This window comes from Alosa sapidissima, chromosome 15 (genome assembly GCF_018492685.1).
Source record: "Alosa sapidissima isolate fAloSap1 chromosome 15, fAloSap1.pri, whole genome shotgun sequence".
Lineage (NCBI taxonomy): Eukaryota > Metazoa > Chordata > Actinopteri > Clupeiformes > Clupeidae > Alosa > Alosa sapidissima.
This window is the reverse complement of record NC_055971.1, coordinates 31,693,809-31,708,808: the sequence shown is the minus strand read 5'-3', so window position 1 is coordinate 31,708,808 and position 15,000 is coordinate 31,693,809. Positions and strand designations below refer to the sequence as shown.

General features: G+C 45.5%; 1 protein-coding gene across 4 annotated transcripts in view; it reads left to right on the top strand.

The window, feature by feature from the left end:
* The window catches only part of schip1 (schwannomin interacting protein 1), a 76,628-nt gene that overhangs the window by 54,618 nt on the left and 7,010 nt on the right, over positions 1-15,000 (top strand). For all 4 annotated transcript variants that reach the window (XM_042064503.1, XM_042064502.1, XM_042064505.1 and 1 more), the window contains 3 exons: positions 924-1,042; positions 8,771-8,888; positions 11,643-11,837. In XM_042064503.1, coding sequence (XP_041920437.1) covers positions 924-1,042; positions 8,771-8,888; positions 11,643-11,837 — 432 coding nt within the window. The remainder of the gene's footprint in view (positions 1-923; positions 1,043-8,770; positions 8,889-11,642; positions 11,838-15,000) is intronic.

Sequence of the window (15,000 nt, the reverse complement as noted above, 5' to 3'; positions counted from 1 at the left end):
GTGTGTAGTGTACTTTATGCAGCCCCATGTTGGAGTGTGTAGTGTACTATGTTGGAGTGTGTAGTGTACTTTAAGCACCCCCATGTTGGAGTGTGTAGTGTACTATGTTGGAGTGCGTAGTGTACTATGTTGAAGTGTGTAGTGTACTATAAGCAGCCCCATGTTGGAGTGTGTAGTGTACTATGTTGGAGTGCGTAGTGTACTATGTTGGAGTGTGTGGTGTACTATAAGCAGCCCCATGTTGGAGTGTGTAGTGTACTATGTTGGAGTGTGTAGTGTACTATAAACAGCCCCATGTTAGGGTGTGGAGTGTACTATGTTGGAGTGTGTAGTGTACTATGTTGGAGTACGTAGTGTACTATGTTGGAGTGTGTAGTGTACTTTAAGCACCCCCTTGTTGGAGTGCGTAGTGTACTATGTTGGAGTGTGTAGTGTACTATGTTGGAGTGTGTAGTGTACTATAAGCAGCCCCATGTTGGAGTGTGTAGTGTACTATGTTGGAGTGTGTAGTGTACTATAAGCAGCCCCATGTTGGAGTGTGTAGTGTACTATGTTGGACTGCGTAGTGTACTATGAGCAGCCCCATGTTGGAGTGTGTAGTGTACTATGTTGGAGTGTGTAGTGTACTATAAGCAGCCCCATGTTGGAGTGTGTAGTGTACTATGTTGGAGTGTGTAGTGTACTACGTTGGAGTGCGTAGTGTACTATAAGCAGCCCCATGTTGGAGTGTTCTTTCTGCTCTCTTCTTCACACACACATACTCACACACACACACACACACATACTCACACACACACACACATACTCACACACACACACACACACACACACATACTCACACACACACACACACACACACACACACACACACACACACACACACATACTCACTGTTGTCTCCCTGTGCTTCTCCCCTGTGACAGGCCCAGAAGAGTGAGCGAGAGTCCATCCGGCAGAAGCTTGCTCTGGGCAGCTTCTTCGACGATGGACCGGGCATCTACACCAGCTGCAGCAAGAGTGGCAAGCCCAGCCTGTCATCACGGTCTGTACAGCACTGTGTTTGTGTGTGTATGTGTTTGTGTGTGTGTGTGTGTGTGTGTGTGTGTGTGTGTGTGTCTGGCTTTCTGACTGTCTATCATTCAGACTGTGTATATGCTGATGAGCTTACGTTATTTTGATTAATTTATTTGTGGTGTGTGTTTTCTTTCTGAGCAATTTCAATATCAGAGAGAACATCTAAATAGGGTAAAGCAGTTTTCAAAATCATAGCTGATTATGACCAGTGTGGTGTCTGGACTCTACTAAGCGGTCAAATGAAAGACTTGTGTCCATTTTGTGCATGTTTTTTTTACATCATTTCAACATTATTGTGTTATACAGCTTGAGTCATGTGGCATTACAGCTCAACAGTGACCACCCACAACGGCTCAGGTTCTGGAAGTAAATTTCCATTTTGTGCATGTTTATATACCCATGTTGCCTAGAGGGGAACTAAGAGGTGACTTCACGTTTGCATTTAGTCATTTAGCATACATACTGTATGTACATTTAGTCATTAGCAGACGCTTCAATCCATAGAGACATACACATGTACATTATTTCACAGGGCCCCTGGCTCCAGAGCGACTAGGGCTTAAGTGCCTTGCTCAAGGGCACAATGGTGGAAGCTGGGAATTGAAGCCACAGTTTTTTAGGCTACTGCATGCTAGCCCAGCTCGTTAACCACAACGCTACCACTACCCACACTTATTGCTGCCCAGAATTAATTCTCATAAATCAGTCAAGTTCCTTTTGCCTATCACGCTATTTTCCCCCTATTTTCCTGAAAGTGGCCGCAGCTTGTTGTCTATATCTGTCTGTGTGTGTGTGTGTGTGTGTGTGTGTGTGAATCATCAGGGTCACATGCTCAGCTGCATCTCAGCATGGCCGTAACACACTCTCGGAAACACACAGCCGTAGGCCCATGGAGTGACCGGCACTTGCCTCCACACACACCCTTGGAATTGATGGCCTTTGGCCTTTGTGTGCATTACTGGCTGTGAGTGCTGACTCGCGACCCCCCTGGTTCCAGACACACGGCAGCATTTTGGGTCTGATCTGAGTGGGCCCACACTTCCTGGTTCCAGACACACGGCAGCAGAAAGGGTCTGATCTTACTGGGCCTACACTTCCCTGAAAGCAAGTCAGAAACGTCTCAGAGGAGGAGGGGAGAGGGCAGGGGAGGGCAGGGGGGATTTTACTTTGATGTCATTCGATGGCTTGGTTGCTTTTTTGATTACCTTGCTAATGTAAGATTAGAGAGAGATTGGGGGCGAGAGAGTGTGTCTTTGTGTGTGTTTGTGTGTGCTTGAGAGAGATTGGGGAGAGAGAGTGTGTTTGAGAGAGATGGGGAAGAGAGAGTGTGTGTTTGTGTGTGTTTGTGTGTGTTTGAGAGAGATGGGGGCGAGAGAGTGTGTCTTTGTGTGTGTTTGTGTGTGCTTGAGAGAGATGGGGGAGAGAGAGTGTGTTTGAGAGAGATGGGGAAGAGAGAGTGTGTGTTTGTGTGTGTTTGTGTGTGTTTGAGAGAGATGGGGGAGAGAGAGTGTGTGTTTGAGAAAGTGTGAGTGAGAGGGGAGACAGAGAGAGACGAATGGAGTGAGTGTTAGAGAATGAAAAGGAGGAAAGAAAGAGTGTGAGGGAGGGTTGTCATTGATGAGAAATCGAAACTGCAGAGTTGTGTGTGTGTGTGTGTGTGTGTGTGTGCAAGTGCTTGGGCACCCACCACAAAGTGTGTCTGACCACATACACTCACCACAGCCCTGGCGTCTGACATACTGAAGGTCACAGATAAGAGTGTGTGTCAGCTCTATTGAGGGTAAAGGTGGTGTATTCAGGGAAGACATACAGGACTTCCCCAAACAACAAAACAACTACACCTCCCATAAGCACCCTCCTCTCACTCCGCTAGCCTCATGCCCTCTACCAGCAGTATGGCTGGACGGGAAGCACCTATAAGCTCCGTGGACTGGACCCCAGCTCAGCGCTCTTTAACATATTCCCTTAGATTGGAGGCAATGGAATGTTGGTGTTGGTGTGTTTGTGGTGTGGTGTGGTGTGATGTTGGTGTGTTTGTGGTGTGGTGTTGGTGTGGTGTGGTGTAGTATGGTGTGGTGTTGGTGTAGTGTGGTGTGGTGTAGTATGGTGTGGTGTTGGTGTAGTGTGGTGTGGTGTGGTGTAGTATGGTGTGGTGTTGGTGTAGTGTGGTGTTGGTGTAGTGTGGTGTGATGTTGGTGTGTTTGTGGTGTGGTGTGCTGTGGTGTTGGTGTGTTTGTGGTGTGGTGTTGGTGTGTTTGTGGTATGGTGTTGGTGTAGTGTGGTGTGATGTTGGTGTGGTGTGGTGTTGGTGTGGTGTTGGTGTGGTGTAGTATGGTGTGGTGTTGGTGTAGTGTGGTGTGGTGTGGTGTAGTATGGTGTGGTGTTGGTGTAGTGTGGTGTGGTGTAGTATGGTGTGGTGTTGGTGTAGTGTGGTGTGATGTTGGTGTGGTGTGGTGTTGGTGTGGTGTTGGTGTGGTGTAGTATGGTGTGGTGTTGGTGTAGTGTGGTGTGGTGTGGTGTAGTATGGTGTGGTGTTGGTGTAGTGTGGTGTGGTGTGGTGTAGTATGGTGTGGTGTTGGTGTAGTGTGGTGTGGTGTGGTGTTGGTGTGGTGTTGGTGTAGTGTGGTGTGGTGTGGTGTAGTATGGTGTGGTGTTGGTGTAGTGTGGTGTGATGTTGGTGTGGTGTTGGTGTGGTGTCGGTGTGTTTGTGGTGTGGTGTTGGTGTAGTGTGGTGTGGTGTTGGTGTGTTTGTTGTGTGGTGGTGTAGTGTGGTGTGGTGTTGGTGTAGTGTGGTGTGCATCACTGATTAGCATCAATACGATGTTTGAATTTGCAAATTGCCTCACATTTTCATGATTTATTTGTAATCAGCTAAATAAGAAAATATTTTAAATACAGCAGCACTGTACAGGCCTGAAAAAGCTTGAAAACATTCATAAGTCGACTGCTGGATAATTTATTCATAGTTCCATCTGCAAAACGGTTGAACGATTGGGGTCGTTACAGGGCTCGTTACAGCAGCTCTGCCCTCTATCTGCGTCTTAATGTCGTTATCTGTAGCAGAGATCTGTATCTGCGTCTTAATGTCGTTATCTGTAGCAGAGATCTGTATCTGCGTCTTAATGCCGTTATCTGTAACAGAGATCTGTATCTGCGTCTTAATGTCGTTATCTGTAGCAGAGATCTGTATCTGTGTTTTAATGCCGTTATCTATAGTAGAGATCTGTATCTGTGTTTTAATGCCGTTAGCCCTATCTATAGCAGAGGTTCATAGCTGTGTGTGTCTTAATGCCATTATCTATAGTAGAGATGTATCTGCGTCTTCACACCGTTATCTATAGCAGAGGTTCATAGCTGTGTCTTAATGGCGTTATCTATAGCAGAGGTTCATAGCTGTGTCTTAATGCCGTTATCTATAGCAGAGGTTCATAGCTGTGTCTTAATGCCGTTATCTATAGTAGAGATGTATCTGTGTCTTAATGCCGTTAGGCCTATCTATAGCAGAGGTTCATAGCTGTGTCTTAATGCCGTTATCTATAGTAGAGATGTATCTGTGTCTTAATGACGTTATCTATAGCAGAGATCTGTATCTGTGTCTTAATGCCATTATCTATAGTAGAGATCTGTATCTGTGTCTTAACGCTGTTATCTGTAGCAGACATCTCTGAAATGACCCACAAGGAAGGCCATAGGCAAGCTGGATTAACGAACGGTTGGAAATTCCCTAAGCTGAGTTTTACAGTAAATCTTGGGGGATTTGATATCTGTGACCATTGCCCTTTTGTGAAAGTGGACCTGGCTACTTCTGCCTCATCAAGAGTCCAAGAGTCGGACCTATTTGTCATAAGATGAAGATAAAAAACACACAGTGGTGATTTGAGAGTGTGTGAGCTGCTTGTCCAGGTCCCCCTTGCGTGATGAGAGCAGCAAGCGAAACTATTTGAGGTGTGTGTGTGTCCCCCTGTCCATGTAGCCTTGGTCAGATCCTTGCATCATTTCTTTACCACTGCATCATGTGGTGCTTTCTCAGAGTGTGCGTTCCCTCTGGGTCACTCTGGGTCAACTAGCTCTGACCGCCAGCTTTCCTGTACACATGCTCTTCATTTAGGGGCCATTGGACAGGTACATGTAAGGATGGGGTGTCTTTTGCATCCCTTCATCCAACACCCCAATTTTACTCCTTCTCTCTTTCTTTCTCTCTTTCTCTCTCTCTCTCTCCATCTTTCTCCCTCTTTCTCTCTCTTTATCTCTTGTTCTTGTTTCCTGCCAGATCACAATATACCCTTCAGTTCAAATGAATTCTCCCTTCCTAAATCCACATCTCAGGGACAGCACAACAATATAGCCACACAAAGGCATACACAGAAAGCAGACCAGAAATGCAAATGTTGCACATCCAAGTTTAGTGTCATAGCTTAGTCTAGAGTGCAGATGTTTTGGTTTGAATATTGTAGATCACATGATGAAACTAAGGGCATACAGCCACACAAAGGCATACACAGAAAGCAGACCAGAAATGCAAATGTTGCACATCCAAGTTTAGTGTCATAGCTTAGTCTAGAGTGCCGATGTTTTAATTTGAATATTGTAGATCACATGATGAAACTAAGGGCATACAGCCACACAAAGGCATACACAGAAAGAAGACCAGACATAGAAATGTTGCACATCCAAGTTGTTGAATATTTTATTTTATTATTATTTTCTATACTAGTGCACTAGTATTAGTTATGTTTATATGATTACAGTTATGGTTGTTATTTATTCAACCCTCAACAACATTAGTATGATGATAGTACTATTAGACATTACAATTCTTAAAAAGAAAAAATAAAGAAATATATCACCCCATGTGTTCATGAATTTGTACATATAATAGAATGGCAGGGACTGATTTCACCAACCAGACCAAGCTGGCTGCTGTGTGTGTGTGTGTGTGTGTGTGTGTGTGTGTGAGAGAGAGAGAGAGAGAGAGAAAGTGAGAGAGTGACAGGGACCGAGACCCTTAGGGGTGGATTGCAGGGATGGACGTTCACTTTTTCAAAATGAACAATAAATAAATAACAAACAAACAAATAAATTGTCAAATTGACTAGCCATTCAATAGTATAAGTCATTATATACTGTATTGCCTAGCTGAAATCTCCCAGCCACTTTCACACTTTCACAGCATTTGGCTGGTGGCTGGTGCCAATGTCCATCCCTGCGTGCCTGGGTGCCTGCGCTCTCTGCCAAATGTGAAGTCTTTAAATAATAAAATAATATTAAATCAAGGAAATATCTAGGCTTGGTGTTTTTGGTCTGACAAGATAATTTTTCTAGTTGTAAGTTGAAATGTCCCTTTCAGTTTACAGATATTAGATTATTTTAAGTAGTAGCCTATTTCCAACAAAACAAGGACATTTCACCTGCAAATGTTGCAAGCACAGTAGGGATATCCAAATTATTTTGGCCAATAGGCCTACATCTCTTTTTCAACGTAGAGGATTTTAAGCCAGGTCAAACTTTGCGTTTTGTGTTCTACTGTTTTGGCACTGAATGGAGCGAGAGCAGGCCTCACCGTTCACATGTAAGGAACAGCTCCCTGGGGTCAGTCCCTGTGGTTTCACAAGCCACAATCCAGAGGGTCGGTCAAGCTCAGTGTTTCCCCTACTGCTCATGGTTGACCAGGTTTAGTGTCGATTTGTTTGGGTCATCACGTGAAAGCTTGGTTTGCATGTTTTGCTCAGTAAAGTGTTTGTTGTTCCCCGAAATGCCACCCAAATAGAAACCACTAGTTAGCCAACTATAGCCATAGGTATAGTCACATTAATAGCTGTTGCTACGAAAGGCCGGGTGTCTCTTCAAGTCAGAAGTTTAGCAATATAACTCTTAGCATAGTGGTTTCAGATTTAACAACATAACTCTTAGCATAGTGGTTTCAGATTTAACAATATAACTCTTAGCATAGTGGTTTCAGATTTAACTATATAACTCTTAGCATAGTGGTTTCAGATTTAGCAATGCAGCAGTTAGCATAGTGGTTTCAGATTTAGCAATGCAGCAGTTAGCATAGTGGTTTCAGATTTAGCAATGCAGGGGAGCGTACCCATAAATACAATGCCGCATTGGACTCCAGAACGTATGTCAACGGCACTGCCATATTGCCGAGGGCAACAATCCAGCGATAAATCACTGGAGGCCGATGGAGAAACACGTGTCTCAGAGTGGAAATTAGCGGAAAACAGACCCTGTGGGCTTTGTACAAATTGTTGCGCCTTCTCAATATATGGGGATGCCTTGTACATGTAAAATCACACTTTATGTTTTTTGTTGTTGTATTTGGCAGTCTTATAAAGGAGAACAAATTTGGAGTTGGCTAATAGCAGTGACTAGTGTGGCAAGGCTAATTTCACGTCAGTTAACCATGGTTTTGTTTTGAATTGAAGGCAAATTAATATGAAATTAAATGAAAATAAAAATATTTATTTTATATTGTAAATAGTGTTATTTTTTTTGTCTTCATGTAGTTTATCTACCTTTAACTATGAAATATAATTTATGCCCATCACTTGAAATATTTATGAGTTTGAGTACTTTATAGCCCAAACTCTTAGCCTGGCAGGCCATCCTATATCATTGAAATGTATAGTCTGGAATCGAACCATTCACCTCGCTTAATCCAAGGGGCGGGCAGAGAATTGTCTTTCAAACTGCCTAGGCATGCAATAGGCCAGCGCTACGACCAATCAGAACAAAGAGCAGGATGACGTGGCCAGAGCGATGAAAACAGTGAACGGGGAGGTAAACTTTTACCGTATCCGGTCGGCAAAACGGAAAATACATCCTTCTTCGAAAGGAATGACTTAAGTGCATTGTGTTGCTCAACTTTCAAAGAAAAGCACAAGTCCAACTCCTCCAAAGTTGACGCCAACGCCGATTCAAACAACCGCTCTTCGTTCGCCATAGCCACCTTCCTTGTTGCTACCATCGCAGGACTGTCGTCTTTCTGTTAAGCCCGCCTTAAGACTCTAACAAAATAGAGCGATGTGATTGGATGACGTCCACGGCGTCAGCCAATAGAAATCCCTATGGTTTGATACTAGACGTACAGGCTGAGCAAATTAATTTGCCGCCGCTAGGGTGCGTCTAGATTTCTAGGCTACCAAACTCTTTCAGCTCATCATAAGTCTCCATTCATTTACAGGCGAGTGTTGCCCCTACCAATATGAACTCAATGGACAATGTGGCATCTATGTATATATATATGTATATATATGTATATGAGCGTATGTTCCTCGCTTTGTATGGGACCGGGGAACATAGGACCCTTTTTTTTTTTTTTAAACTTAGCCCTAACCCCGAGCGGGGAACATAGGACCCGGGGAACATATGGATGAAGCCCAATAAGGGGAGCAGTTAGCATAGTGGCACAGTTTAATACTGGTGTGTCACTATGTCAGTTGTTGCTTTCACACAGATTTAACACTTAAACAGGTATGGAGGTGCAGCACTAATGTCACCGCCTGACGATCGCTTGACCTGGGTTCAGTACCCAGGTCTGTGTCGCTTAAGATAAAAGCGACTGCTATGCCAGTCAAATTTAACTGTAAGGGATGGCAGTTGTTGCTGAAGTGAATTTGAGCTGTCTCACTATGGGTAACTTCATGTGTTCTCCTGTGTGTGTGTGTGTGTGTGTCCGTGTGTGTGTCCTCAGGCTGCAGAGTGGGATGAACCTCCAGATCTGCTTTGTGAATGACAGCAGCAGCGATAAAGACAGCGATGCAGATGACAGCAAGACAGAGACGAGCCTGGACACGCCCCTCTCTCCTATGGTGAGTCAGACCACGCCCCTCTCTCCTATGGTGAGTCAGGCCACGCCCCTCTCTCCTATGGTGAGTCAGGCCTCGCCCCTCTCTCCTATGGTGAGCTACCCATCCACCACATGCACCAAAGCATCAAGTATACACCACACAGAGGTTTCGGAAATCATTTTGATGGCCCATAGCCTCATAACATGACGAACGGCAGCTCTGCCATTGTCTGAGAGCAGGCCCGGCTGAAGGCATGGGTCATCTGGGCAGCTGCCCAGGCCGCCAAATCACCAGGGCCGCCAAATCACCAGGGCCGCCAAACCACCAGGGCCGCCAAATCACCAGGGCCCCCAAACCACCAGGGCCGCCAAATCACCAGGGCCGCCACACCACCAGGGCCGCCAAATCACCAGGGCCGCCAAATCACCAGGGCCGCCACAGCGTGGCGAGCTATAGGCTACAACATTGAAAACTTTGATTGTCAAATAATGCCACAGACAGTTTATGCGGCAGCAAGTCATTCATCATCAGTGATACTGGTTAAATAACAGTCATGAATGAGACGTTCAAAGCCTAGTGCTGCGGAATACAGAAAACGGGCACAGTTTGAAAAGTTTGGAAAGCTTTGCCAACTAAGACATTGTTGCCCAATATCAATGGGCATATGTCAGAACCACAATAATGAGGAACAGTGAAGAGCAACATTGCTCAAAAAAGTTAGTTGCCCTATGTACTGTATCATCAGCTTAAAGGTGATGATCATGCCAATTTGCCTACAGATTAAGTTCTCTAGAGTAGAACTGGTTGCCCAATATTTATTGGGAACATGCCAGAATCACAAACATTAAAACCGTTGTCCCATTTATGATCCTTTTAAGTGTTAAGGCACTGTCTCAAGGTCACCGAGTACTGTCGGTACGGGAAAAAACTAAAACAGTCGGTTTTACCTAGCTCAAATTGTTGCAGCCAACAGCAAGAACTGCCAGGCAGCTACAGTGCTACACCCTGGGGGCATGAACATGGGTGGTCAGAGCTGATGGTTTTCGGGGGGGGGGGGGGGTACCAACAGTACTCTGTGACCTTGAGACCTTGGTTGGTTGTCACCGGGATGCAGAGGTAGAGTTCAGTAGGGTGACAGCCGCAGGAAAGAAGCTCTAGTTTTGTCTTCTGCATTGTTCCTGTGTTAATACCTGTGTTTTTCCTCTGTTTATGTAACCTTGGCCGTGTACCTGTGTGCTCCTGTATTTATGTATCTATGTGAAAACTGTAAAGCGTTGTTTTAGCTCACTCATACTAAACCCTTTCAAGTCTTGTAGCTGTGAATACGTTAAGTCAAAGCAAGACGTTTATTACAAATGTGACTCAAAGCGACAAGATGACTTTACTGGGTGATGTGTACTTCACCAGCCTTTCTCACTGTGAATGGATATCCACTAAAGACCATCTTTCCTTAGCCACTGAGGCATAGAGCAGTTGCGTTCCTCACATATATGATAGGGACTTTGCACATTCACAACCTGCACACTCACATCGAGCACACACATCGTTCACACACACAAACAACGAGCATCTAGCTATTTGATGTTTAGTTGTGGCCCATTCAAGTACATTCCCTTGCGTTTCTCACTCTGTGTGTGTACTGTATGTATTCCTATCACAGGGGCTGTTTGCGTGACTCTGGGAGAAATGTGATTGAATTATGATTTTAGCGAGTGCTTAGTTCTTTTATTTCATTACTATAGTATTTGCCCATGCTTGGAGGTACAAAAAACATTCTAATGACCTAACAATTCTAATTACTTAACCAATTCTAATGACTTAACCAATTCTAATGGCTTTGACTGATGGTGCTTAGAGAGGGGAGGAGGTTGTATCATTTCTTCACGTGAGCAAAACGCACAGAAAATGGAGAGCACATTTGATTTGGCCTTTTCAGTTAGAGCTGATGTTCTCTTTACAAGTCAGCGTAATGCTTCCTCCCAGATGTATGTCTCAGGGCAGACAGCAAAGTGTCGCTTAACAACCTAGTGTTACCTAATCGAAGCAGGTTCAGACAGGAAATGAAACTGAATTTTCAGATAACTTCCTCTTGTATTCCTCATATTAGGTTGCGTATGAAATTTGACATTTACTTTGTGCAAGTTAGACATTCACAAAACAGACGTCATGTGATGTGATGTGATGTGATGTGGTCACATTGTAAATATGACTTTATTCTAATATTTTGAGATACAGATTTTTGTTTTTCATAAGCCGTAAGCCGTAATCATCGATTAAAACAAAAAAATGGCTTGAAATATTTCACTCCAAATGTAATTCATCTAGAATATATGACATATTCACTTTTTGAGACCCACCTGTATAGTGTAATATCTGATGTTTTGCCATGTACGTGACATTGTATACTGTACGTTAAACACATTGAACATGTCCTGACAGCACCCTGGACCTGTAACTCTGATGATGCTTTTGTGTATAATATTTCTCTCTCTCTCTCTCCCTCCCTCTCTCTCTCTCTCTTTATCTCTCCCTCTCTCTCGCCATCCCTCTCTCTATCTCTCTCTCTCTCCATCCCTCCATCCAACCCCCTTTCTCTCTCTCCCTCCCTCCCTCCCCCCCTCTATCTCTCTCTCTCTCCATCCCTCCATCCAACCCTCCCTCCCTCTCCCTCCCTCCCCCCCCGCCTCTCTCTATCTCTCTGCCCCCCTCTCTATCTCTCTCTCTCTCTCTCCCCCTCTCCCTCCCTCTCCCTCCCCCTCTCTCTCTCTGGTCCAGAGTAAGCAGAGCTCGTCGTACTCGGACCGGGACACGGCGGAGGAGGAGGAGCCTCTGGAGGACATGGACTTCCTGAGTCGCCAGAGGAAGCTTCAGGCCGAGGCCAAGCTGGCCCTCGCCATGGCCAAGCCCATGGCCAAGATGCAGGTGGAGGTGGAGAAGCAGAACCGCAAGAAGTCCCCCGTCGCCGACCTGGTGAGAGGACAACACACACACACACACACACACACACACACACACACACACAGACGCACGCACACGCATACAAACACATAGTGGGAAACGTAATTTCGATCTCTTTGTATGTCTTGACATGTGAAGAAATTGACAATAAAGCAGACTTTGACTTTGATTTTGACACACACACACACACACACACACACACACACACAGACGCGCACACACACACACACAGACGCAAGCACACACACACACACACACAGACGCACGCACACACACAGACGCACGCACATACACACACACACACACACACACACACAGACGCACGCACACACACACGCACACACACACAGACGCAAGCACACACACACACACACACAGACGCACGCACACACACAGACGCACACACATACACACACACACACACACACACACACACACAGACGCACGCACACGCACACACACACAGACGCAAGCACACACAGACGCACGCACACACACAGACGCACGCATACACACACACACACACACACACACACACACACGCATGCAGAAAGAGAGAGACTCTTGCTCACACACCTAGTCATTCACACAGACCCCACCTCCCCTCCTTGTGCTTGTTCAGCGACTCAGCGAAAATAATAAAAATAGAGTCAGGTGTGTGAGCTGTAGGCCAGCCAGGTGTGTGTATTATTTATGGCCTGGACTCTGGGTCTGGCCGGTGTGTGTGTGTATGTGTGTGTGTGTGTGTGTGTCTGTGTGTGTGTGTGTGTGTGTGTGTGTGTGTGTGTGTGTGTGTGTGTGTGTGTGTGTGTGTGTGTGTGCTGGGCCTGGTGCCTACATGCCAGAGTGGATAAAACTCAAAGCCAGAGACTTCACAGCACAACCCATGGAGGAAACCGCAGCTCTTTCAAACAAAATGGCAACCCCACACTTTCAACCCCACACTTTCAACTCCACGCTTTCAACCCCATGCTTTCAACCCCACACTTTCAACCCCACGCTTTCAACTCCACTAAATAAAGGTCATATGCAGAGAGAGAGAGAGGTAGACAGAAAGAGAGAGAGAGAAAGAGAGAGAGCGAGAGAAAGAGACTTTGTCTTTTAATCTCCATGTTAGAGAGAGAGAGAGAGAGAGAGATGCGATGACATCCCTGTGAACACTCCAGGCAGAGTGACATCCCTGTGAACAGGCAGTTGGTCTCCTGTGCTGCTTGTGCCCTATGCCTGACCAGATCTGTGGTCAATGGATAAGTGCACTACACATAACCCAGTCAACTCATACACAATGAATAAGTGCACTACACATAACCCAATCAACTCATACACAATGAATAAGTGCACTACACATAACTCAGTCAACTCATCTCATCTCTGACCAGGTCTGTGGTAAATGGATAAGCGCACTAAACATAACCCAGTCAACTCATACACAATGGATAAGTGCATTAAACATAACCCATTCAACTCATCTCATCGCTTCCACGACTTGACTTGATTGAGCTTGATCGAGGACTTTTTTCTAGTTTGTTACACATAGTCTTTTTTTACCGTGTGTAGTCACCAAGTGTCACTTTCACAAGTCTGTCATCTGGGCTCATAGGAACCCTGGTTTGTGGTTGTTTTGGTTTTGATTTCCTATCTCTGAGTATTTCCCAGATGTGTGCTGTCTCTGGAACAGTCCATTTGTAAAAGAAGAAACTACCAATTGATATTCTAACCTTTTGCAAATGAGTTGAAGCAAAAGGTGAAGAATGTGACAAGCTCCATTCCTCCCAAACAAAGGGAAACTGTGATGGAATGGATAGCTTTTGCCCACAGAGAGTCAGAAAATGACCCCCACTATGGGTGGGATAAGGTTGTGCAAGTCCGCCTAACCCTGTCAAGGTTGCCATGGTCATGGACACCTCAACAGGCACAGGCAAGATACGATATACAATATGCATTACGCCAATACGCATACGCATCACAACATCGAGACTCTATAACCCCACACTCACAAACCACACTTTCCTTCTGTCACTCAACTCTTCTGTCCCTCTTTCTTTCTTCCTCCTTCTCTCTGTCTCAATCTCACACTCTCCCCACCCCCACATCTTCACTTCACTTCACACACTCTCACACACTCTCTGCTAGCACATGACACACTGTTGACATCGCCCACAGAAGCTTCCTAGCACAAGGAAACCCAAGGCGGAGGAACTATGACAGTCACACTACGTCATCACGTCATCACACACACACACACACACACACACACACTAAGACCACCCCCAACCCGCATTATGTGCACATACACCAGTACAAACACACAAAACACACACAAACACAGAACACACACACACAGACTCAGACTGTGTGACTTATTGCTCCTTATGAGAGGGCTTAAGACGTGAAGCTCCGGCTGAAAGAGCAAACTGAAAGCAAAAGCTGTGTGTGTGTGTGTGTGTGTGTGTGTGTGTGTGTGTGTGTGTGTGTGTGTGTGTGTGGAGGACACCAGAGCTGCTCTCTCCCGCAGACTCACGGGTAGAGAGTGAGCGAGGGAGAGAGGGAGGGAGGGAGGGAGGGAGGGGATTTCTCCATCCCTGCAAGTGCATGAGAAATCCCACAATGTATCACGAACCACTGAGGTGAGGGCGGAGCTGAGAAATGTAGCAGGAAGCAGCAAACCACCACAAGCCAACCACAGCTCTCATTGAAGAGCACACAGCATGCTCAACACACCAGTAATTACACACAGCATACTCAACACACACACAGCATGCTCAACACACCAGTAATTACACACAGCATACTCAACACACACACAGTATACTCAACACACCAGCAGGGACACACACTATACTCAACACACACACACAGTATACTCAACACACCAGCAGGGACACACTATACTCAACACACCAGCAGGGACACACACTATACTCAATACACCAGCAGGGACACACACTATACTCGACACACCAGCAGGGACACACACTATACTCAACACACACACACAGTATACTCAACACACAGGCAGGGACACACACTATACTCAACACACCAGCAGGGACACACACTATACTCAACACACACACACAGTATACTCAACACACCAGCAGGGACACACAGTGTACTCAACACACCAGCAGGGACACACACTATACTCAACACACCAGCAGGGACACACACTATA